The sequence below is a fragment of the Mauremys reevesii genome, linkage group 1, assembly GCF_016161935.1.
Source record: "Mauremys reevesii isolate NIE-2019 linkage group 1, ASM1616193v1, whole genome shotgun sequence".
In the NCBI taxonomy this organism is placed as follows: domain Eukaryota; kingdom Metazoa; phylum Chordata; order Testudines; family Geoemydidae; genus Mauremys; species Mauremys reevesii.
Genome location: NC_052623.1, coordinates 321,395,047 through 321,419,159, shown reverse-complemented (window position 1 = coordinate 321,419,159; position 24,113 = coordinate 321,395,047). Strand labels below are relative to the sequence as shown.

Genomic DNA, 24,113 nt, shown 5'->3' with positions numbered 1-24,113 from the left:
AGCCATGGAGCAGTAGATATAAAATTCTCCTTCAAGGAATTCAGTCACAAATTTAATTAACTTTTTTTTTTAAAGAGCATCATCAGCATCAAATCATGTCCTCTGGAATGGTGGTCGAAGCATATCTGGCACGTAAATACCAGTTTGTCATTGAAATCAATATACTTGAAAATGTAGAAAAACATCCAAAAATATTTAATAAATGTCAATTGGTATGGTTTAACAGTGCGATTAAAACTGCGATTAATTGAGATTAATTTTTTAATTGCATGAGTTAATGTTGATTAATCAACAGCCATAGTAGTTATGTAAAGTTATTATCATTTTACGTCTAATAGATTGACATTAACTGGTAATCTTGCTCCATTTTTGTTTTTTTTGTTTTGGAAACTTCTCTTTTAATGACCTAGCATACTAAAGAAATTTGAAATTAAAACTCAGTTAAACCCCATGTCAATTAACCAGTGTGTCACTAAAGTTTGTAGTGGACAAGTGTCCATGTTACAAAACCCACCATCACTATATGCACTCTTGTTAGCAGTTTCAGCACAGAGGCCGATGAAGGAATGGATTTGGAGCATGAGCTATTCTCTCACCACTTTAATTGGCTCTTCAGGAAAAGTCAGGGTTGGAGTACATTAGCAAGGCACGTCGGCACTTTATGTATGTGATTTTTAAACTATAACATTTGCATGCTCATAAACACAAACTCTACACTTGACACAAAACATGCTAATTCAAAACTAATCTTAAATTTTGTATTTTTCTTTAGCGAGGAAGACAATGGGCAGACTAAAGATATGAGTCCATATTCTGCTCTGTAATATAAGTGCAACTACATTGATCTCTGGTACCCTCATGCAACAGTCTAGAATTTGTCTATTATTCGCTTTTCATTTTGTTGTGTTCTTTACAATTTTCTGCCCCGTTTGACAGTCTTTTTGAGTGAAAGTGCTTTGGTGTACATCCTCAGCGCTGCCTGAGGACCTTGGAAAGGTGCTAAATAATTATTTAAATGACTAGGTGGCTGTTCTTTCCTGCCAGCTGATGGGCAATTATAACTCATTAACCAAAAGCTCCCTTTCTGAATTTAGTTCTTGGTTTTAATCTTAAATCTTTCAGTCCTTTTACTTTTAACAATATCTATAATCTTGATTTTTTTTTTTCTTCAGCCTAGTCTTTATGCGGTAATCCAGAATGTATGTAGCTGACTTACAAATGACAATGATAATGGCATTTTGTCTTGCATTATTTCCTGCTTTAGCACTGAAATTTGTTTGATTTTAAAATGTTTTTGCTTTAATGAGAGAGTGTGACTTAAAAAAAAAAGTACCTTATTTTAAGTGTAACATTTCTTTTGTTCTAGGAACTAAACAACTTAAACATATCTTGTTAAAAGACGTGGACACCATTTTTGAATGTAAAATATGCCGCAGTCTCTTCAGAGGATTACCAAACTTAATTACTCATAAAAAGTTCTATTGTCCTCCAAGTCTCCAGATGGATGACAGTAAGTTTTATTCACCAAAATATTTAATCAAACAATCTAGAATTGAGTAAATTTTCCCTTTTATATTGTACGTAAAAACACCATCAGAAACAAGATGTAACTAATTTAACAGGTAAATTAGAGGATTGGTGAAGCAATGAAGTACTTCACTTTTATTAGCTTGTCACTTTCAGACTCATTCTTCCATTTGACAGAGAGAGTTTCAGACAAATTGAGAGTTTCCTATTAAGAGAAGGAGGGCAAACAATGCTCCAAAGATATTAATTTGGGCCATGTGGCAATTTAAGGCCTTGGTTCTGTAAAGGATGTATGTAAGTTTTACTCACATGAGTAAAGTTATGAATGTGTTCAGTGTTTTGCAGAATCATGATCCAAGTCATGAAATTCAGGGTAGTTGAAAACTCCCGTATTTCCACAGGAAAAAAGAGTGAGAAAATATAAAAGAGGTTAGGTCTTGTATATGATGATTTTTGAAGGTTTCTCCTTAGAGATCTAAAGCCAGGGCCGAGAGCATTATGATGAGCCATACGGTATTAGGTAATTTTCATGTTGGCCTTGATATGTTATTGAACAAATAGTGAAAGTGTCTTTTTAAAATTAATAAAATACCAAGATCTAAAAGTCGGTCACTTTTACCTTTACACACGCCTCTTGTTAGCATATGCTTCCTTGAACTCTTAAGATTTTTGTTATTTTCCTTCAACCAATCCTTTAAGCAGTGAGAAAAATGCAAGATTATTGACGGACTGACACATAATTTGCTGTTAAAAATGATTAGTATATTATGACAAAACATTTCCCTAATTTAAAATAATGTGTACCCAGATGACAACCTGAATTTGGTTTTGTTCTTATGGAGGTGGGGGAGACAAACATACAAATGTGATAGCCTATGCCAAGCTAAGTTCTAGGTCTAACACCTTGACACAGTACCTCTGAGTAAAAGCACGTTTTAAATAGCCCAGACAGACAAAGCGTGGAAGGGGCAATGAAGACATAGACAGGTAAATTGCCTTGCCTGGTGTTACGTCACAGGTTAGTGACAGCTGGGAATAGAACCCAGGTTTCCTAGTGGTATGTCTACACTTAAAATGCTGCTGTGGAGCTGCTGTAACATGTCAGTGTAGATGCTACCTATGCGGACAAGGGCTTCTCCCCTTGGTGTAAGTCATCTGCTTCCTGAGAGGCAGTAACTAGGTTGACGGAAGAATTCTCCCATTGAGCTAGTGCTGGTCTATGCTAACGGTTAGGTTGGCATAGCTACACCTCTCAGGTATGTGGATTTTTCACACTTCTGAGACGTAGCTATACCAAAGTAAATTCCTAATGTAGATCAGGCCTAAGTCTTTGTCTTATGCCTTACGTATTGGCTTACAGTGCCTTTTTGACCAGCTAACGGTCTGCTTCCTCATTCCCATCTTAGTTTAAAGCTATACTCCTGCACAGAGGTTTTACTTGTGCCTGCTGCTCCATTAAAGTAACAAGGATGGGTTGATGTTGTTCTAATAAATTTCATTTAGCAACTGAAGATGTGGGTAAAGCACTTCTGTTATTACCATGCAAGTGTATGACATTAACTTTCTCTCATACTTTCTGGACTGAACTGGAAAAAAATAAACCAAAAATAAAGGGAAGAGGGTGAAAAGTTTAGGAAAACATACTTTGGACTCCACCATCTAATTTTTTTATTCTATGTAACTTTTATCCATAGGATTATATGGAATTGAGCTATTAACATTTTGCAGCTCATGTGTCTAACAGTTTATTAAAACCTTTTGGGAAAGGACCATATCTATACTCTTTACAGCAATGAACACATTGGCAGTTTATCAGTTTTTAAAATATATTTTTACCGAGCATGCTTTTTAAACCATGTTATTAAGAGTTTCTGATTTGAAATTGAAAACACATTGGGCAAAGGCAATTGGCAGTATTCCTGGATTAAATTTCTTTTTGTTGCACTTATCCTTCTTGCTGAATTAGATGAAATGGGCAAATATTATGTAGATATTAAATTTTAGAGGAGCATAATGTTAGTTGTACTCACATTTGAGCATGCTGGAGCTGTGAAATTAACAAGGAAGCCAAGCAACTAGAGCCTAGCTGTCCCCTGTGCAGGAAGGTGAGAAGTTCAGGTGGCTGCTGCCCACTCCTGACAGGGAGATGAGAAGCCTGGTTGGCTGTCCCCCACTCTCAGAGATGAGAGCCCAGGGGGCAGCTGGGCTCCTGGTGGAGAGCTGCGTGGAGCTCTCAGGCCCCAAACACTGCCCCTCTTGAGTCTGTGGAAGCACTCCTGGTGAGGATGTGCACCATGGACAGAAGGAGGGTAGTGTGGACATCAGCCACCTCGGTAGTTACTGTGGTGGCTATAAGCTGACCTTTAAGTCTGTTGTGTAGACATGCCCTTAGGGATTGCTTTTCTGTTGCTCTTGAATATTTTTCTGTGCAGGGTTGGATGCTTCAAAAACATGTAGATATTTGAAAATCTTCTTCAAAGCTTAGAATCTTTATTCCAATAGCCAAAAGTCCTTTTTATGCTAGATTGTCACAGTCCGTACTTGTTGATTGTATAAGGAAGTGAAGAATAAGGCCTCCTTCACTAGTCCCTGTTCAGATTGTGCCTGAGGACGTTGGGAAGCCTGTAGTGACTGCTTGTCTGATACTCCTCTCCCCACAAGAAGGGGGTGAGGCCTAGAAGCAGTCTTGGCTCCCCACTTAAATTATTGGCCAAAGTAGTTGGTCAGTCACATTGGGTGAATAGGCTTTTCCATGAAAAGGGATGAAGTAACTTGCTTCCTCCTCTGAGTAGGAGAGAAATTGTGACTCTAAGTCATCATTAGTTTTCTGGTCTGCTCTGAGATGCAGCTATTCACCACTCTTTATTCAGGGTAGATTATAAAGCTATAGTCTAGCCCTTGGTGTTTTGTCCTCTATTTAACTGCGGGTGGGGAGGGGGTTAGCCTTGACATCTATTATGCTATATGAATAAAGGCGTATGAAAGACCCCTTTTGTGCCCAACTAAAAATAATATTCTATCCTAATGCAGAAACTAATTTCACAATGTTTGGACAGTGTCTCCAATGTTGATTAAGTTCTTATGAAGAGATGTTCATAAACTGACAAATTTCTTAATCTGAATCCTTGCATGCAAGTGAAAAATCAGTGAGAAAGTATGGGAAGAAAAGTGTACAGCAGTAAGATACAGTATTTTGAATTTTCTCTTGACCCATCCATACTGAGGAGGTCAGCATGTGTAAGATTTTTGTGATTGTGTTGATTTTAATGTTAGAAAAGTGTAAATCAAACTAACTTAAATTTTTATCTCTGCCATTCTATCTACAACTGTATGTTATCCCACTGAAACAAAACAAACTGCCCAAGCAAAAGACTTACTGTCCAAGGAAAAACAAGTGCTATCAACAGCTTTTTTTGTGTAATATATTTAACTCTAGTAAATAGATTGAGTCCCTGTTTCATTTTATAGGTATACATATGAACAGCCTCAATTTTTTAACAAACTTTAAAAGCTACTGTCATGAGCATGAAGGTATAATAAAAATGCAAAGAATCTGTGAATCTTCAACCAGCTATTTTTAAAAACTATTCATTTACAAAGTTTTAACAAGTTTACAAATCCTTGCCATGTAAATATCAGAAACAAAACGATCATTACAACAATTAGCTTTTGTTTAATGAGGAATATAGTCATCCGATCTTTCTGTTTAACAGGGTGTTACTGTGTTACAGACTGAGCATCATTGCAACACCTGTGTGTTGATTCTCGTGGTTTGATCAAACTGAGTGAAATCTCTGTATACGTATAACAGTCCAGGCTTGTCTAGCAAATATTAATATTAAAAGTAAATAAATAAAATTGGGCAGGAGTGCTGTTTTTTTCTCCAGTTTTAATGTACTTTGAGTATTAAAAAAATTTCACCAGATTTCTAAATATCCATCTGTCCTCTCTCTCTCTCTCTTTTGCTGGGCACATAATTGGTGTGTTAACTTTTCCATAAACACAACCTCCCTTCTTTTTTCCAATAAGACCTCTGTGGTTGAGCTATTTTTCTTTTTTCCAGTAAGAGGCTACCAATAGCCAAGCAGCTACTAGCAGATGAGAGATTAATTTTTCATTTTTTCTTTTGTGACCATTTTCATTAGGAAGCCCTAGGAGGATTACCAAAGAAGTATTTGGTAATAAATATCCAACACTCATGATACTTAGTTATGGAGAGGGGTCTACCAAATTTGCAGCCATGAAAATCATGTCACGGACTGTGAAATCTGGTCTCTGGCCGCCCAGCTCTGGAGGCAGTGCCACTTGCCAGCAGCATGGGGAAAAGTAAGGGTGGCGATACCATGACCCTGAATAGGGTTGGGGCCACTAGACTGAGAAATGCTGCAGAGAAATCAGACATTTTTCATGGGTTGGTCACCAACCCATGAAAATTGTGTGATTTCTTTGTGATTTAAGTGGACCTACTTATGGATTGCATCCCAGTACTTTCTAATGACTGGACATGTTGACCGTATATACATAAAAATCTTCCCTTTCATCACAATTTCTATATTAATCACCATTCAGTTGATATTCGTTTTTTAACCTGACTGGTGCGAGGTACCACTGAAACAGTACCTTAAAGAAATTTTCTTTTTTTCTTTTACAGACTGAGGTTGTCTTGTTCTCTTTTCCAGATCAAATGCCATTTCTCTGTGGTAATTTTGTCTAAACTGGTCCTTCTCCCAGCTGTCATATATGAACTTTCTTTTGTTGGGAAAGATGTCTGCAAAGATTGATATCAATTAATTATGTTTTTTGTTTTCTAATTGACCAGATGTCATTGCTTCTATTAAAGTTCGCTTTCTGTATAAAACAGGTTTTCTAGGAAGTTATAATGCCTGACTTGAAAGTACTGGTACCAGGGGAGAGCAGACCAGTTTAAGTTAGTTTTGATCTTTAAATAAGTTAGAAGAGTTTCTTTACTGTGTAGCTAGCCAACCGTGTGTATTTCATGGCTTCTCCATTTTTTGAAGTTCTCTGATTTGCAATGTGGGTTAAGATCAGGATTATTTGCAATGAGTGTCATTGGCAAGGGAAAATAATTTCTTACGTCTAATTCTATTCCAAACCTGTAGAGTAACCTTTGCTAAAGAATGTGTATACATTTCTGGAGAGTGTGTTTTTTGTTCATTAAGCCTGGCTAGCCTAGCGATGTCTACATTGCTGCAATTTTCTTGTTCAATAAAGACCCAGTGTTGGCTGGGTTAAAGTGTCCCCAATCCATTACTGCTTTGAGCTGGCTGGCTTGATAGTACCAGAGATTATTTGGAACAGGTAGTCCACCCTGTTGAATGGGACTGTACAAAATATTTGCACTCATTCTTGGTCTTTTCTTATTCCATATAAATTCTAACATTCTCTGTATTCCTGTTAGGGTTTTGTCAGAAATTATTACAGAAAGATTTTGAAACAAGGAAGATATCCATGGCAGAATGTTCATTTTAACTCTGGTTATTCTTCTCAACCAAGAAAATGTTTTGTTCCTTCAGCATTCAAGATCTTCTTTCATTTGCTGAAGGAGTAGTTTGACGTTTAAATCAGAGAGCTCTTTTTAGGTTGTTTGAGATTTGAATTTCCAAATATCGTATAGAATTTGTTGTCCAATTGTACCTACATGTTTTCTGGAGGTGTTACTTTTCAGAGTCTGGCAAATTTGTAGCTAGCATTTCATATTTGGCATAATTTGCTTTAAATCCAGATGCTTTCCCAAAGTCCTGGACTTTGTTAGAAACTAATTTTAGGTAAATATTTGGCTTAAATAAAATTATTACAACATCTGCATAGAGTGCTATTTTCTTATGTGCTCCTGCAGGTTTTATTCCTGTGATTAATTCCTTGTTCCTTATCCGCTGAGCAAAAGACTTCATGGCCAGTGCCAAAATTACAGATGGCGACTAAGCAAGGATTTAATTCAAATGGGAGATTTAACCCCATTACTTGCACAACTGCTTTTGTGCTGGTGTAAAGAGCAGTTATCCATTTAAGGAACTGGGGGTCTTGTATAGGACAAGACTCGAAACAGCAAGTTGTTCTTTGAGGAGTGTCCCTGTGGGTGCTCCACTTAAGCCCAAAGGTGCAGGGATGCATATTCACCTGATCTACACTACTGCTTAAGTCGATGCAACTTGTGTTGCTCAGGGGTGTGAAAAAAAATCCCTGTGAGCAACGTAAGCTACATCGACTTAAAGCTGTGTCTACACCGTCCCATGTTGGTGAGAGATGCTCTTGTCTCCATAGCTTCCGCATCTCATTGAGGTAAAGTAATTATGTCGATTGGCGAGTGCTCTCCTGTCAACATAGCATGTCTTCACCAGACACACTACACCGGCACTGCTGCAGTATGGTAGTGAAGACAAGCCCTCAGCTTGGAGAATTTCAACAGTAGTACTTGTCTGGGTTGCTCTCCCCTCTCTCACACCATTGTCGGTGCCTATAAGAACATAAGAACATGAGAAAGCCATGCCAGTGCCCCCTGAGGGAGAAACTAACAGGCAAAATGATCATGATCTCTCTCCTGCCATCCATCTCCATCCTCTGGCTACAGAACCTAGGGACACCATTTTCACCCATCCTGGCTAACAGCCATTTATGGACTTAGCCACCATGAATTTATCCAGTCCTCTTTTAAACATTGTATAGTCCTAGCCTTCACAACCTCCTCAGGTAAGATTTGCTGCCTATTAATTTCATTTGGTATTTTTTGGTTGTTAGTAGTATTATGTGAATAAGTAAATAACTTTTCCTTTCCTCTCTTCTCATCATCATCATATTTTTTATATACATGTCCCATGTCCCCCCCCTCTCTTTTTCTCTTCTCAAAGTCCTAGTCCCTCTTTTCTCTCTTTCCTCATATGGGACCTTCTCTAAACCCCTAATTTTTAGTTCTTCTTTTTTGAACCTTTTTCTGCTAGAGAATTTTTTTTGAGGTGAGGAGACCACATCTGTACACAGTATTGACATCTTCAGAGAACTATCCACGATGACTCCAAGATCTTTTCCTGATTATCATTGTAGTTTTTTCCAATGTTTTTTTTTTTATTATTCCATACATTTATCATTTTTTTTTTCATTAAATTATTTTTGCCTTTTTTTTTTTTGTTTTGTTCTTAGTTTTTCTTCTCTCTTTTTTTTTCTCACAATCTGCTTGAGTCTTAGTATATCTTAAACTTTTTTGCACACATGCCACCTCACTGTTTACACCTTTATTTATGAATAAATTGAATAAATGAATCCGTGAATAGGTCCCCTTGGGCCAGGACTGACCACACCCTCACTCCCCATTTATAGAATTAATTTACCATTAATTCCCCCTCCCTTGTTCCAGTTCTCAATCCATGTTCTCAATCCATGAAACCTTCCTTTTTTATCCCATGACAGCTTTAGCTATGGTGAGCCTTGACCTTGTCACCTTGTCAAAGGCTTTCTGAAATACACACACACTCGATCTCCCCCCTCTTGTCCACATGTTTGTTGACCTTCAAAGAACTCTAATAGATTAGTAAAGACACGATTTTTTTTACAGAAAACCATGTTGACTATTGCTCAAGAGTTTGTTTTTCTATGTGTCTGACATTTTTATTCTTTACTATTGTTTCAACTAATTTGCGACAGGTACAAACCTTAGTTAATAGTTCATCATTTGAGTTTTTTCTTTCTTCAGAACTGGGTGAATGCCATCTGGTCGTGGACTGACTTGTTAATGTTGAGTTTAAATATTCTCCAAACCTCTCTACTAATGACTTCAATCTTGTGACAGTCCTCTCAGATTTGTCACCCAAAAAGCCAGCTCAGGTTTGGGAATTGCTCATGGTGTGGGGTGGTTAAGCCTCTTTTTTTTTTTTTTTACAGTTTTTCTTTATTTTGGGTATACATTGAAGTTGGGCCTCTATTATGGTGTCTTTAAAAGGAAATTAGGCCACAGTGTGGGCAGTTTGGGATGTTCTTCCCCACCACAGGGATGTTGAATGCTATTGTATTATGGTCACATCTCTGCATTTGTCCTGAAGTGAAATGTTCCCAGTCAATATGGGGATAATTGAAAGCCTCTCTAATTTTTTAGGCATCATCATCACTATACTGTCCCTGTCAGGTGGGTCGATAATAGATCCCCTAATGTTATTTTTTACTAGAGCATGAAATTTCTATCCATAGAGATTCTATGGAACGTGTCCTGGGATTGGTCTCAGTCCAACCAGGTTTCTGTGATGCCTATATATATAATATCCTCCTCACAAGGCACTCTAGTTCAGTTCACATCTTATTTTTTAGACTTCATTGCATTTGTGTACAACTTAAAAAAACTTGTCTGTTTATTAGCCTGCCTTTTTTTCTGATGTGCAGATTCTTTTATGTGACTGTTCATCATCTGATCTTTACCTTTTAATTTTTTAATTTTTTTTCAGGTTTCTGGTTCCACTCTGGTTAATCTGGTTCCACTTTGGTTGTTATCTCATCTCCCATCCTCCTCCATCCCTTCCTCTTCCCCGTTTGAACCCCCTCCTGAACCTCTACACCATCTCCTCATCCACGCCTGTCTCATCTGCCTCCTCTGCCTGCCCCTCTGGCTCTGGGTGGAACTGGGAGCATTTCTGAAAATGCCACCATAGAGGTCCTGGTCCTGTTCTTTCTCAGCCTAGCAGCCATTGGCTTCCAGGACATCTCTCCCTCTCCTTCCTCCCTCATCCTTCCTATGTGTATGTACCACGACCACCACCCTCACAGGCACACCCCATAAGTCTATCTATCTAGATAGAGAGAGATCCGCAACCGCACCACCAGGCCAGCACCAGGCAGTCACCTCCGGTCGTCGGTCACCAGACCCAGCTATCTATCTCTAATTTCTAATAAAATCCCCCACATTTAACACCTGCCTTTTTCTGAAAACTTCCTCCTCCAGAGGGCAAACTCAGTGCGTAGAGGCAACCCCAGCACCATCTGGAAGGAGGGTCCAATGCCAGCCAGAGCTATCTTGTGTGCGTGACAGTTCCTTCTCAACCATCCTTGGCCTGAGATGGAGCTTCCAGCAGTGTGAAAACTGATAGCTTTATTTAGTGTTTAGAATAGATTTTTAGAGTAGTCTTAGGGTATGTCCATACTACCCGCCCGGGTCAGCGGGTAGTGATCGACTTCTCGGAGTTCGATATATCGCGTCTCATCTAGATGCAATATATCGAACTCCGAACGCGCTCCCGTCGACTCCGGAACTCCACCACCGCGAACGGCGGTGGCGGAGTCGACGGAGCTGCGGACTTCGATCCCGCGCCGTCAGGACGGGTAAGTAGTTCGAACTAAGGTAGTTCGAGTTCAGCTACGCTATTCGCCCCCCCAGTGTAGACCAGGCCTTAGTATACTAGTTAGAATCCCTTTTTACTTTCCCTGTTTGTTTTTTCATTTAAAAAAGAGAGATATTTTCCTGCCTCTTAGAATAGTTCATGTTCACCCTTAGGGCTGAACCACTATAGTTTGAGCCATTCCAGATTCACTGGGCTTCAAGTGCTGCCTTTCCTGCTGGGACGCAATCCCAGTATTGGATGGGCACTCTCATTGCGTCTGGTGCTTAGGTGAGACACACATCCCACAAAAGTGCTTTCACTGCAGCAACTTAAAGGTTTGCGCCAGGAAACCCTCTTCACAGAGGAAGGCTAATTCCTCCAGAAAAGGTAGCGAGGAAAAGAGCATCAATTTTTCCCCCTTAAAGAGCCACCGAAAAAGAATGTGTCTCCGGCTCATTCTGTATCCTTGGTACCGACCACTCAGCGGCTGAGTATGTACAAGGCACTGGGATCTTCTGGTACCATGCATACCGTGGAAGCCAGTGACCCCAAGTAAGGCGGCTCAGAGTCAAGAGGCAAACAGAGGCCCACCTCCTTTGCTGCGGCACCAATGGAGCTGCCTGAAGACGCGATACTGAGGTGCTCCCTGCAGCGCCACCACCTGCTCCAGTAGCATAGAGCACTCAGATGTTGGCACCGATGCCCGCAACTGCAACAGTGTTGTTGGCACCAACCACTTCGGCTCCAAAAACAGTGGTACACCATTTCCTGCAATACAAAGAGATACTTATTTCATTGACGTCGGAATCACCACTCTGTGGTAACTGATGTATCTCTGGTATGCATGGTACCGTGTCAACTGGCTTCACCTCTGGCCACTCCATTTTCTAATGAGGAGGGTTTTTTCATCTCACCGCTCCTCTGCCATCCAAACTACTGCAACTTTAGGCCCACCTGTACAGCCTAAATCTCACACAGGATTGACACCCAGACCTGGGATGGCCACCCCTGGATGCCACCACCTGTGCCATTTCCCATGCAATGGCCCTGTTGGGACCTCTGGGCAGCATACAGGAGACAATACTCCAGGCCTCTGAACTCCTACAGGGAGGGGATTAGATTTCCTGCACCACACTCAGTGGGGCTACACCATAATTTGCCCTTCCTGAAAATGAGTTTATTGAAGTAGAATATTCTGAGTGGGTTTTTAAAGTTCTGCTAAGGCTTTTTCCTTTTAATGACATTATTTTGCCCGTTGACATTCAAAGATGTTACTTTTAAATAAAAGTAAGAGCCATTGGGAGTAACTATTTAGCTTACTGGAAAAACTTGAAATGTTTAATTCTTTAGCTGTTTGATTAAATGAATCCTTGTGTTGCCAGTATCTCTGGTTTCTGATTATTTTCCATTCACAATTGTGTGCCTGAACATGACTTGGTTTTTGTTCCATATATCTTTCTTGTATTAATTCTCCCCACCATCCCCAGTTCCCTCCCCTCTCCCCTTACTCTAAATCAACAAATAAAATGCCAACATAACATGTAAAACAGTCCCAAAATGATTGTGCTTTGCTGTATTCTCCTTGTGAACACTTGGACTGCTTCTCTAGCAATCCAAAGAAGATACATTTTCCACCTATGGAACCTTGACCCCTCGCCCTAAGGGATAGATCAGCATCTCATCATTTGAGTTACAAGGAAAATTTAGACATAACCCCTAAAGGCTCTTCCCCATCCCTCTATTTTTTTTCAATCTCTTTCATCCTGGGGATCCACCTCCATTCCTCCCTTATAGTCCTTTATTTTGTCTGTCAGGGCTGGCAAAACTTACAGACCCTCTGAGCCGCATGTGACAGCCTCTATCCCCACCACTCTGCAACAGGGCAGAAGCCCCAAGCTTTGCCCCCAGTCTCTTAGGTAGAAAATGGGGGGGAGATGCCACAAGCCACACTTGAACTGTAAAGAAGCCACATGTGGCTTGCAAGCCGTTGTTTGTCCACTCCTGGTATATGTTTTAAAATGCAGAACACAGCTATTACTGATCATCCCAATTAAAGCATACTTCATACTGTTTTCTTTGTAATTTTAACATAGTTACTGTTCAGTTGGTCATTCCTGGTGACTCCCAAGAAATCTCTTCTGGTTAGTCTTTAGGTTACTCCTCTAGTATCAGAGTTCTTTTTTTCATTTTCACTTCTGCCATTGCCAGTATGGTCTCTAGAGTCTTACGTTTTTTCTTTTCCCAATTCCCTTTTCCTGGGTTTTACCATTTGCTAAGGGTTTTTCAGTGGCTTATCTGTAGTTACTACCTGTGAAGAGTCGTCTTGTACATTTGAGATTTGGATTTCTATCCCAAGCATCTTGAATGTACTTTCTCTTTGTTTAAAATATTTTTCTGTATAATACTGATTTTTGAAAGCTAAGTGGGAGTCACCTTTTGCAGTGGATATCTGCCCTCCTGATTGCTGCTGTAATTTTCTCAGTGCTGCTTTTTTTTTCTTTTCTTTTTTTAAAGTTAGGGCAGAAAGGTCAAGGCCTTTGAGTTTGAGCTCTAAATTCTCTGACTTTTTTTTCATAATTAAATTTTTCTGCTGATAATTGCAACATTTCAGCATTAGGTCTCAGGGTTTATTAATTTATTATTATGATGTCCAGGTGTGTGTGTGGGGGGCAGGGTGCAGTAGTGCCCCGTGTGCTTTCTCCACTTTTACCTCTTACAGACAGCTCAGCTGTAATGACTCCACAATTTAAACTTTTTACATACCAGATTGGGTTTCCTCCTTCAGCATTTTCAGGCAGTTCCTTAATTCTGATGTTGTTCCTTCTCACTTTGTTTTCTATGTAATCCAATATAAACAGAATTGCACTCTGCTCCAGCTCTGCAAGTCTGTTTCTCTCTGTATGTCTGTGCTGCATTTAGACATCTGTGGTTAGCCCACAGTAGCTGAGTTGGGCTTGTGGGGCTTGGGCTTAGAGGCTCTTTAATTTCAGTGTAGACTTTTGGCCTTGGGTTATAGCCCAAGCTCTGGGACCCTACCACCTTGCAGGGTCCTAGAGCCCATGCTCCAGCCCGAGACCGGAAGCCTACTCTGCACTTAAACAGCCCCTTAGTCCAAGTCAGCTGGCACAGGCCAGCCAGGTGTGGGTATCTACTTGCACTGTAGACTTACCCTCACTTGCTTCTCTTAGGCCAGTCTCTAGCGTAGGGCTCGCTATTCCTTCTTGACTGCAAAAAGCTTGGTCGTCATATCATCTCTGATGGAATTATACTCTGAGATCATCTCCAGAATGCCGACTTTGGAAGCCATTTGATTTTCTTCAGCTCTGGCATTTCTGCCTGATTTGGCTGCCGTGTGTTCACTTGGAGTCTGAGAAGTCCCACCATGCTGCCAGAAACACTCTTCTGAGTGAGGTCTCTTTACATTTTCAGATTTTCTTGGAGAATCCATCCTCTGCAACTTTGTGATCTCTTTTTTTGGGGGGAGCTTAGTAGGTTTTGGGAATTGATGGAGGCAGTTTGCTTTACTATTACCTCAGAGCATACGCTGCAGTTAGCCATTTTATTTTGGTCTCCTGTCACAACCAGCCATTTTAGTGAACTCGATTGACTGATCTAATGATTGTTTTTAGGAAAGGTGTTAGCTAGTCAGTGGATTTTAGAGAGACCGAGAAATGTAGTATTGGTTTAATGTTCACATCCTATATCAAGAACTGTAACTTGCATCTTGTCTGGATGATCTAATAGAGCTTCATCTCTAGTTAACTGTAAGGTTATTGACCACTCTTTTAAAAAGCATCTTAGAGGTAGTTTATAATCTAATATATTGTCATATGCAGATATTAATATATCCTGGAAATAATAGAATTGCAGGGAAAATGTCCCAGTTCTTAATTTTGTTTTGGTGATTCAATAAGACTCTCAGGATAATACATTTTGAAGGACATACCAGGAGTATTTTGTTAACTGGTTGAGGGCTCATTATAAATTGAACATATAACTAACTTCACTGGAGGGAAGGATCAATAAGTATACTTTTTAGTCGGTTGTGAATATTTACAAGCAAAATCTCATCTGAACTTAAAACACCTTATGCTTCCTTGACCTTTCCATTGCAAGTTATTTTAATATTAATATAGCTGTTTACAATTGAAACATTTAAAGTAAAATTTAAAGTAGCTTAATTTTTTGATTTGTTTACACAGATTTAAATGACCTGAACGCTAATCATATTAAGGTTATTTTGAAAAGTGCTGATCGAATTTCTGTTTTATGTATATCTTTTTTTCAATTTACCAAGCACCCATCTAGCTCTCTAGGCACTTCCCATTTTATAAAAACATATAAAAAGTTCTTTCTGCCAATGAAACTCCCAACCCGCCACAAATGAAATTCTCCTTTCATCCTCATACCCTATTTGTTGTTCCCTTATAGAAAATGTGCGGTTGTATAGGCCTTGTAGTGTGTCCTAAAGGTCAGTACATCTGGGATCTGATGGACAAAGTTGAGGGTTGGAGGGAGGCAGGGAGAAGTAACATCCAGAGTTGCAGGTCCTTCATTGAGACTACTCTACCTCTAGCCCCTGTAAAAGCTCTCCCTAATGATATTGTACACTAGGTAACACTCACGAAGAACAAGGTCAGGTGTTGCATCTTGATAATTTTGACGTTGGCCAGTAGTTGGTTTGTTGTTTTCCTAGAAAAGAAATTCAATACAGACACAAAGCACATCTTAAACTTGGGGGCTGTGGGTTCAAGTATACCAAAAGGAGTTAGTTGATCTCTGAGGTAAACCAAGATCCTTAATAATTCTAAGGACATTTATACTGATGTAATAAGATTTGTTGATTATCCAGAGAAAATCCACTACTGGACATGGTAACTGGTGGTTGATTTGGCAAATTAAGCAAGATTTCTCCCTAGTAGGCTGGCTGTAATTATAGCAATTCTTGAAAAGTAGTACAAACATGAACTTTAAATTAAAAACTAAATTTGTGGGCACATAATTCAATGATTAGGCTGATATTCAAGGCTCACGTTGAAATTTAAACACGTAATATAATAACTTGAGATTTCTAGATGATTAAACAATAACCTTTTGTTTTTACAGACCTTCCAGATGTCAATGATAAACAAAGCCAAGCCGTAAATAATCTTCTGGAAGCCATTTATCCTAGAGTGGACAAACAAGAATATGTAATTAAGCTGGAACCTATAGAAACAAATCAGAATGCTGTGTTTCAGTACATTTCAAGAACTGACAACCCAGAAGAGAACATTGAGATTAGCAGTAGTCCTGAACAAGCTCCATTACAAATACAGGAACCTACCACTGAGCAACCCAAAACTGTTTCAACTCCAGATACAGAAACTTTAGAGTTGCCACCTGCTGATGCTGTAATAAATGTAATACCTACTCCTGACGAACAACCTCCAGCATTAAATCCTGAATTGGACTCTTCTGATAATTCTGATTTTGGCCATCAGTTGATTTGTTGTTTATGTAGAAAAGAATTTCATTCCAGACGTAGTGTACGTCGGCACATTAGAAAAGTACACAAAAAAAAGATGGAAGAACTAAAGAAGTACATAGAAACAAAAAAGAAACCAAATCAGCGCTCTACAAAAGGACGAAATAAGAATGTGCTTGTAACATTAGGTAGAAGTTGTCCTGTATGTTATAAATCATTTGCTACAAAAGCCAATGTAAGGAGGCATTTTGATGAAGTTCATAGGGGGTTAAGGAGGGATTCCATTACTCCTGATATTGCTACAAAGCCTGGGCAACCTTTGTTTTTGGATACAGTTTCTGCTAAAAAATCTTTTAAGACCCGAAAACAAAAGTCTTCCTCAAAGGCTGAATACAATTTAACTGCATGCAAATGCCTTCTGTGCAAGAGAAAATATAGTTCACAAATAATGCTTAAAAGGCACATGCAAATTGTTCACAAGATAACGCTTTCCGGAAAGAACTCTAAAAGAGAGAAAGGACCCAATAATACTGCCAACGGCACAGAAATAAAAGTAAAAGTTGAACCAGCAGATTCTGTAGAATCTTCAACCCCTTCCGTCACCCTTTCTCCACAGAATGAGTTAAAGGGAACAAGTCATTCAAATGAGAAAAAGAACACACCAGCAGCACAGAAAAATAAAGTTAAGCGAGACCTTGAAACCCCTAAATCAACCAATCCATCTGCTGCAGGTGGCCAGCAAAAAACAAGGAAGCCAAAACTTTCAGCTGGCTTTGACTTCAAGCAGCTTTACTGTAAACTGTGTAAACGCCAATTTACTTCTAAACAGAACTTGACAAAACACATTGAGTTGCACACAGATGGAAATAACATTTATGTTAAATTCTACAGGTGTCCTCTCTGCACTTATGAAACACGTCGCAAACGTGATGTGATAAGGCATATAACTGTAGTTCATAAAAAGTCATCACGTTACCTTGGTAAAATAACTGCAAGTTTAGAAATCAGAGCAATAAAAAAGCCTATTGATTTTGTTCTAAATAAGGTGGCAAAAAGAGGCCCTCAGAGGGATGAAGCAAGACAGATTGGTTCAAAACAGGATGTCGCCTCTAACTCACCAAGTAAAAAGTTTGAAGGAGCTGATGTTGGCATAGAAGTAAAAGTCACAAAAAACTTTTCTCTTCACAGATGCAATAAATGTGGAAAGGCATTTGCCAAAAAGACTTTTCTAGAACACCATAAGAAAACTCACAAGGCAAATGCATCTCATTCACCAGAAGAAAACAAAACCAAAGGCAGAAGTACAAGATCAAAAGCTCTTGTCTGGTGAGAAACAACTAGTGTTTTGCCTCTATTTAAAAACAAACAAACACCACCACAACCCCCACCCCCGTTATTTTGTTGCCTGAACATATGCTTTCCAATAGATGATGGTGTAGGAGACCCAAAAGTAATGTGGCTATCACATTTGCCTCTTCAGCAAAATATGTTTTCAGTGGCTTGGAGACAAGTCAATTTCCAAACTTCTTTTTTTCTTCTTCAGGAAGTTGCAACCTAATAAAGTTAGGCTGTACAGTTCTTCTAAACTGTTTTAATATTATAAAAATCAATTTATATTGGCTTATGTTTACAGTAGACGTTTTAAAATTAGTTTTGCACTTGTTTGGTACTTGTTCACATGGTTTATCCTGCTAATATACACATTTGTAGGATAGTTACAAAAATATTATGGTACTTTTATATCTGATGTAAAAGTGCATTACAGCAGAGTAAATAAATCTCTACATCTAACTTGGAATGAGCAGCCAGCAGTAAACTTTTATTTTTCTTTTAACTTATTCTATTAAGTTTTCCTCACTCTCCCAACATCATGGTATAATCCTAAAAGCATCTCTTTGCATGAGTAAGTGTTTCCAGGATAGCGCCTTAAATATGAATGTTTTTTCTTTATTGTGATGACTTACTGTTTTTCCGCAGTCCTGCTTCATAGAAAAAATGGTGGCACAGGTAGTCTTCTAATTATAAAATATATTTCTTGGTTAAATGGAGATAACCTATAGATGGCCATTTTAGATTTCAGAATCATCATGAAGGCTTTTTGGATATTGCAGATATTTGTAATAAAAACAGGCGTGGGTGTGGGGAGGGGAAGCAGTCTTCAAATTATTACTTTGGAACTCTCTCCTTATAATAAATACCTGTTAATTGAAAATAAGGCTAAATACATATACCTTGTCCTGCATGTACTATTGACTTCAACTCAGACGTGCTCTCTTCCCGAAGACAACTGTCTTGGTATACCTTCTGCAGTGGATTACCAGTCAGGCATACGTAGGTGGGTTTTCAGTGGTTTGGCAACCACTTTCTGCTAAAGAAAATGCAACTTAACAATGAGCTGGGTTCTCTCTTAAAATCCCACTAATCTTGTCTGAGGAAGAGAATGTTTTTAAATTTTTTGTTTATGGTAAATTTTAGGTACCACCTTGCATTTAAAAATAGTTTCACTGTTGTATAACTAGTAAACAAGTTGTTTTGGTAAACTCAAAATATTAATTTATTCCTATTTCTCCTCAGATAACTTCAAGTGATGTACGGAAAGTTTGGAGTTCATTTGAGTGGAAAGACTTTAATTTGATGTTAGAACCACTAATATCTTGAAAATGGTACCATAAGAAAAATGAGGAAATACTTTATTAAACTATTGTTTTCTTACTAAATTAATAACTATTCTCATGGCTTGTTGTGACAGTGCCTCATCCCAACACTGTCAGGTAACTGTTGATTTGCAATGCACAAGCTGCATCTATAGACTAGCAATTAACTACCCTTGTCTCTAAGCAGTTCAGCAAAGTTATCAATAGAAAATGAACTTTCTGTGCTTTAAAAACAAAAAACCCTTTACAAAAAGCATTTTTTTGAAGAAAACTTATTTTTATTTAGGAAATCAACTTGAGAGGTCACCACAGATACTGACCTTAGTACTGCTAATACTGATGAACCAATTCTGTGACTTTTTATGTGGTATTCTACTTGGCTGGCAAACTTTTGCTTTGTTATGTACTGTTTTAAATTTATTACAAATGAATGTATAAGAGCAAACACCATATTAGTGTATATTGGCTGAATTGTTCTAATTTTTAGTAATTGTCATAACTTCAGTTTGTTCAGTTTGACTGATTTCCCAACTTTTGGGTGTACTGAATTTCACTCTACTAAAGTTGCTGCAGAGATATTGCCAATACTTTTTTTTTTTCTTCATGCATGGTTCATAGGACAGCCTTTCATTTGTAAACATTTAAGAAGTTTACAAAAATACCTACATCCCCTATTCCATATTCTTTAATTTTGTGTTAAATTTTATACACAAGCACTTTAATGATAGTTGCAGTTAATTTTTCAGTTATTGTTTTAAAAAAACACACTAATGTTAATATGAAGGTAGTGAATATTTTCTGATGTTTTATAGACACAGACAATCCATGCACAACCACTTCTTATAATGCTAGTTTTATTTCTTTAAATATTAATAAAAGGGGAGGATAGTGTGAGAGAAACTCAGAATATTTTTTTCTCGCAAGATCTTAAATGACCACTTTAGGTAGCACTTGACTTTATTGTAGGATTTGCAAAATGCTTACTGATCCTTTTGTCTATTTTATAATCAAGATATTAGCAAAACAGTAGCACACCTGCCATTATGGAAATCTTGGCAGGCTTCTGTGCATCAATTTTTTTTACTTTTTAGAAGATATTTTGTTTAGTGATTTGTGTCAAATTGCCACAATTTGAAAGGTACTGTACATCAGAAGAAATACCATGTTTTTATAGAGGTTCACTCTCTTGCTTAGGGAGGTGCCTTGTCATATATACTTTTTGTATTAAAAAAATCTAAAAATGTTGATCACAAGGTCATCGATTTAAAAAAAAATGCTTTTATGGATAGAAGAATGTTTGGCCTTTTTAGTGCTTTGCACTAAAAAAAATACACTGTGAATGGGAACTGGACTATAACTGTTGCTGGAAATGTTCTATATTGAATGTACATGCTCTTGTTTGGATAAATGTACTGTATTTGGAAATAAATCAGACTGGAAGTTACTTTAACAAAGTGTGCTTAGAAAAAAAGGTATATTCTAGTGAAACTGGAATGCCTTTCTTCAGTCATAAACCAATCCAATTACTACCACCAGCTACACTTCAACATTTGCATTTCTATAAACTTTATTTCTCTATCATTGGGTCTGGTTTGTTGTATTATTCCACTGGAATTAAAAATACTTTTTGCCTTATGAGAAACTTAGCAGTTGCAGTGAACCCTTTTTTCCTACACTTATAGTGACCTCCATTATGTAATTAAGAAATCCTTGTCTAATCTTAGTTTTTTGTCACTTGTAAAAACTATCCTTGTCTTGATTTTAGTTAAGCAGAACTTTGTTATGGTCCTTGTTAATAGTGTTGTGAATCAAATACTGATGCTCAGGAAGAATGAATGTAGATTTTTATAAGAAAGGTAGGATCCTTGTTTTTTATATAAAGAATGAGCAAGGCTTTTGTAACAGTTACCCATTTTCATTTGGTTAGAATATGCACAGAGAACCCCTACTGTTGGCTTATGATTTTAATATATTAAAAAGTAGGTTGCCCTTACGTGTCCAGCTCCTTAACACCTATTCCGGGATCTCTCTGTGTTAAGATCAGGAAAATAAAATGCAGGAGCGGCGGTAGAGTGACTGGAGGTTATTCAGCTAATTTTAGTATTGTAGTGAGGCTTTGTGGTCTTACTGTGCTACGTCCTTCATGTCTGCCGTAAGAAAAAAAATTGAAGTATTCATAAAGATTTTTATAGCTCTTGTGTTTAACATGCACTTTAATACAGGAAACTTTCTGTATTAAGTGCCATTTTGTTTGGTAAGTAACTGGACCTTAACAAAAGGACCCTGAAATATAATAGCTTTTAAATTATTCAAAGGCATAGACCATTTTTTTACATATTCCTTTTGCTTTTATAACAGGATCTGTTATCCCAGAGCCTCCTTCCAGTACAATTTCCCTCTTCTATGCCATAAATAACTCAATTCTTCTTCTTGCCTTTCCTGGTATCTTGTTCCGATTCCAAGTGACTTAAAAGTATCCGTATTCTCAGAACTATTTGTACTATTCAGGAGATTACATTGTAAATATTTTTCCAATACACCTAAATCATTTTATAAGTTTAAACCTAATCAAATCATTAACTTCTAGAATTAGCTAGGCAGTTACTTTTTTTTTTAAAGGTATTAATAATGATAATGAATCATTTATGTTGAAGGATTTAGATGGAGGAAAAGTAGTATGTTGTAAATGTGGGGTTTTTTTGTTTGTTTTTCCTGTTGGGGTGAGAGGTCAGTAGGATAAGAAATCATTAAGGTAAGACAAGGGCTGGCTCCAGCTTTTTTGCTGCCCCAAGCGGCAAAGGAAAAAAAAAAAAAACCTGATTGAGCTGCTGCCGAAGTGCTGCCTATGAGGAAGAGAGGGACTGAAGGCCCCGCCGCCGAAGACCCGGATATTCCACCCCACTAATGGATGGAGTGCCGCCCCTTTCTGTTGGCCACCCCAGGCGCCTCCTTCCTTCGCTGGTGCCTGGAGCTGGCCCTGGATAAGACTCCCTTGGTGAGATACGTATGGGTCTAAACTCTGGCAGGGATGCTGGTTATAGGTGATGATGAGATCAGAAATGTGGGCAGTGTGGTGTGAGAGGAGGTGTCATAAACTTGAGTGAATCTTGAAATTTGAGAGGATAGATGAAAGGGTTTGTACCATTATGAGAACAAGTCTTTTGGGGTTATAAGGTGGGGATGATCTTGAATTCTCTCAGCTAATTTCATGGAAGTGGGACTGATTGGACTGGGATGCAGAGACAATGGGAGTGGGTGATTGTGTTGATGTTGCTCTCCATATTTGGCAATAACAGCAGAGTGACGATACACACATTTATAGACCTGCCAGGGATCAGTGCAACAGCCAGAATGAGTATGGGTGATGGCGTTACACAAGTGAAGAGCCTACAAATCCATGAATCTCTGGGGCAGACCTTCAGGTGGCTCTGTGAAGGTGCTCCAAATCTGCCTGTAGGAGAGTCCAACTTTCTGACCTTTGTAATAAAACAGGTAGTACACAGGCTTGATCCTGAACTTTGTCTCAGTGCAAAGACACTTTTGCATCCATAATCAAGACATATACTTCATAAGGAGGCAGCAAGACCTATTTGCTGAAGAACATCTGGTTTGCTACTACTATTTGAACTCTGCTTGTTATGTAGATGAATTCATCAACACTCTCCATGGTACTTGATTCCACCTGCACTGAGGTTCTGGTAGCCCAGCTCTGAGGTTCTGGACCTTGATCTAGTGCCAGGAGATAGTCGACCCCATAGTGCAGGTCGTGTCTTGGAGGGGAGGGCTGAAATTCTCTGACTTTTCCACAAGCAGGGTGATATCACTGGTGTAGTCTTGGTTGGTAAACACTTCTTGACTAGTCTTTGTTCCAATGTGTGGAGTGGCAAGTCCTAATGTCAAAAGCTGTGAATTGGTGCTGGTGTGAAAATTGTAGCAGAGTTAGCATAACATTTTGAATACCAACTCCTTTTAGCATAAGCGAAGGTGGAGACCTGTCAACTGAATCAAAAGCTGCTCTGAAACAGCAGTTAAATCCTTGGTGCAACTGAGTCAGAAACCAGAGGGTAAAGTACCAGCAGAATGTGATCAATGGCTCCATGTCTAGTTGGCAGCCGATATCAAGCGGTCGGTCCTGGGGCCGGTGTTGTTCATCTTCATTAATCTGGAGGATGGCATGGACTGCACCCTCAGCAAGTTTGCAGATGACACTAAACTGGGAGGAGTAATAGATACGCTGGAGTGTAGGGATAGGATACAGATGGACCTAGACAAATTAGACGATTGGGCCAAAAGAAATCTGATGAGGTTCAACAAGGACAAGTGCAGAGTCCTGCACTTAGGACAGAAGAATCCCATTCACTATTACAGACTAGGGACCGAATGGCTGGGCAGCAGTTCTGCAGAAAAGGACCTAGGGGTTACAGTGGACGAGAAGCTGGATATGAGTCAACAGTGTGCCCTTGTTGCCAAGAAGGCTAACGGCATTTTGGGCTTTATAAATAGGGGCATTGCCAGCATATCGAGGGAAGTCATCATTCCCCTCTATTTGACATAGGTGAGGCCTCATGTGGAGTACTGTGTCCAGTTTTGGGCCCCACACTACAAGAAGGATGTGGAAAAATTGGAAAGAGTCCAGCGGAGGGCAGCAAAAATGATTAGGGGGCTGGAGCACATGACTTATGAGGACAGGCTGAGGGAACTGGGATTATTTAGTCTGCAGAAAAGAATGAGTGGGGAGGGGGGATTTGATAGCAGCCTTCAACTATCTGAAAGGGGGTTCCAAAGAGGATGGATCTAGACTGTTCTCGGTGGTACCAGATGACAGAACAAGGAGTAATAGTGTCAAGTTGCAGTGGGGGAGATTTAGTTTGGATATTAGGAAAAACTCTTTCACTAGGAGGATGGTGAAGCTCTGGAATGGGTTATCTAGGGAGGTGGTGGAATCTCCTTTAGAGGTTTTTAAGGTCAGGCTTGACAAAGCCCTGGCTGCGATGATTTAATTGGGGATTGGTCCTGCTTTGAGGAGGGGGTTGGAGTACATGACCTCCTGAGGTCCCTTCCAGCCCTAATATTCTATGGTTCTATGAATGGAAAGATGGCATTATAGTCTCCCCGTACAAGCCAAATGACCCCCCACCAAGTGTAGCA

General features: G+C 39.0%; 1 protein-coding gene across 5 annotated transcripts in view; it reads left to right on the top strand.

Annotated features, from left to right (window-relative positions):
* ZNF800 (zinc finger protein 800) overlaps positions 1–20,543 on the top strand; it is a 38,203-nt gene extending 17,660 nt beyond the window's left edge. For 3 of the 5 annotated variants that reach the window (XM_039520844.1, XM_039520843.1, XM_039520845.1), the window contains exons 4-5: positions 1,367–1,510; positions 15,951–18,569. In XM_039520844.1, coding sequence (XP_039376778.1) covers positions 1,367–1,510; positions 15,951–17,641 — 1,835 coding nt within the window. In that variant the 3' untranslated portion in view covers positions 17,642–18,569. The other 2 variants (XR_005592910.1, XM_039520846.1) reach the window with 2 other exon arrangements.
* Positions 20,544–24,113: the final 3,570 nt, after the last annotated feature.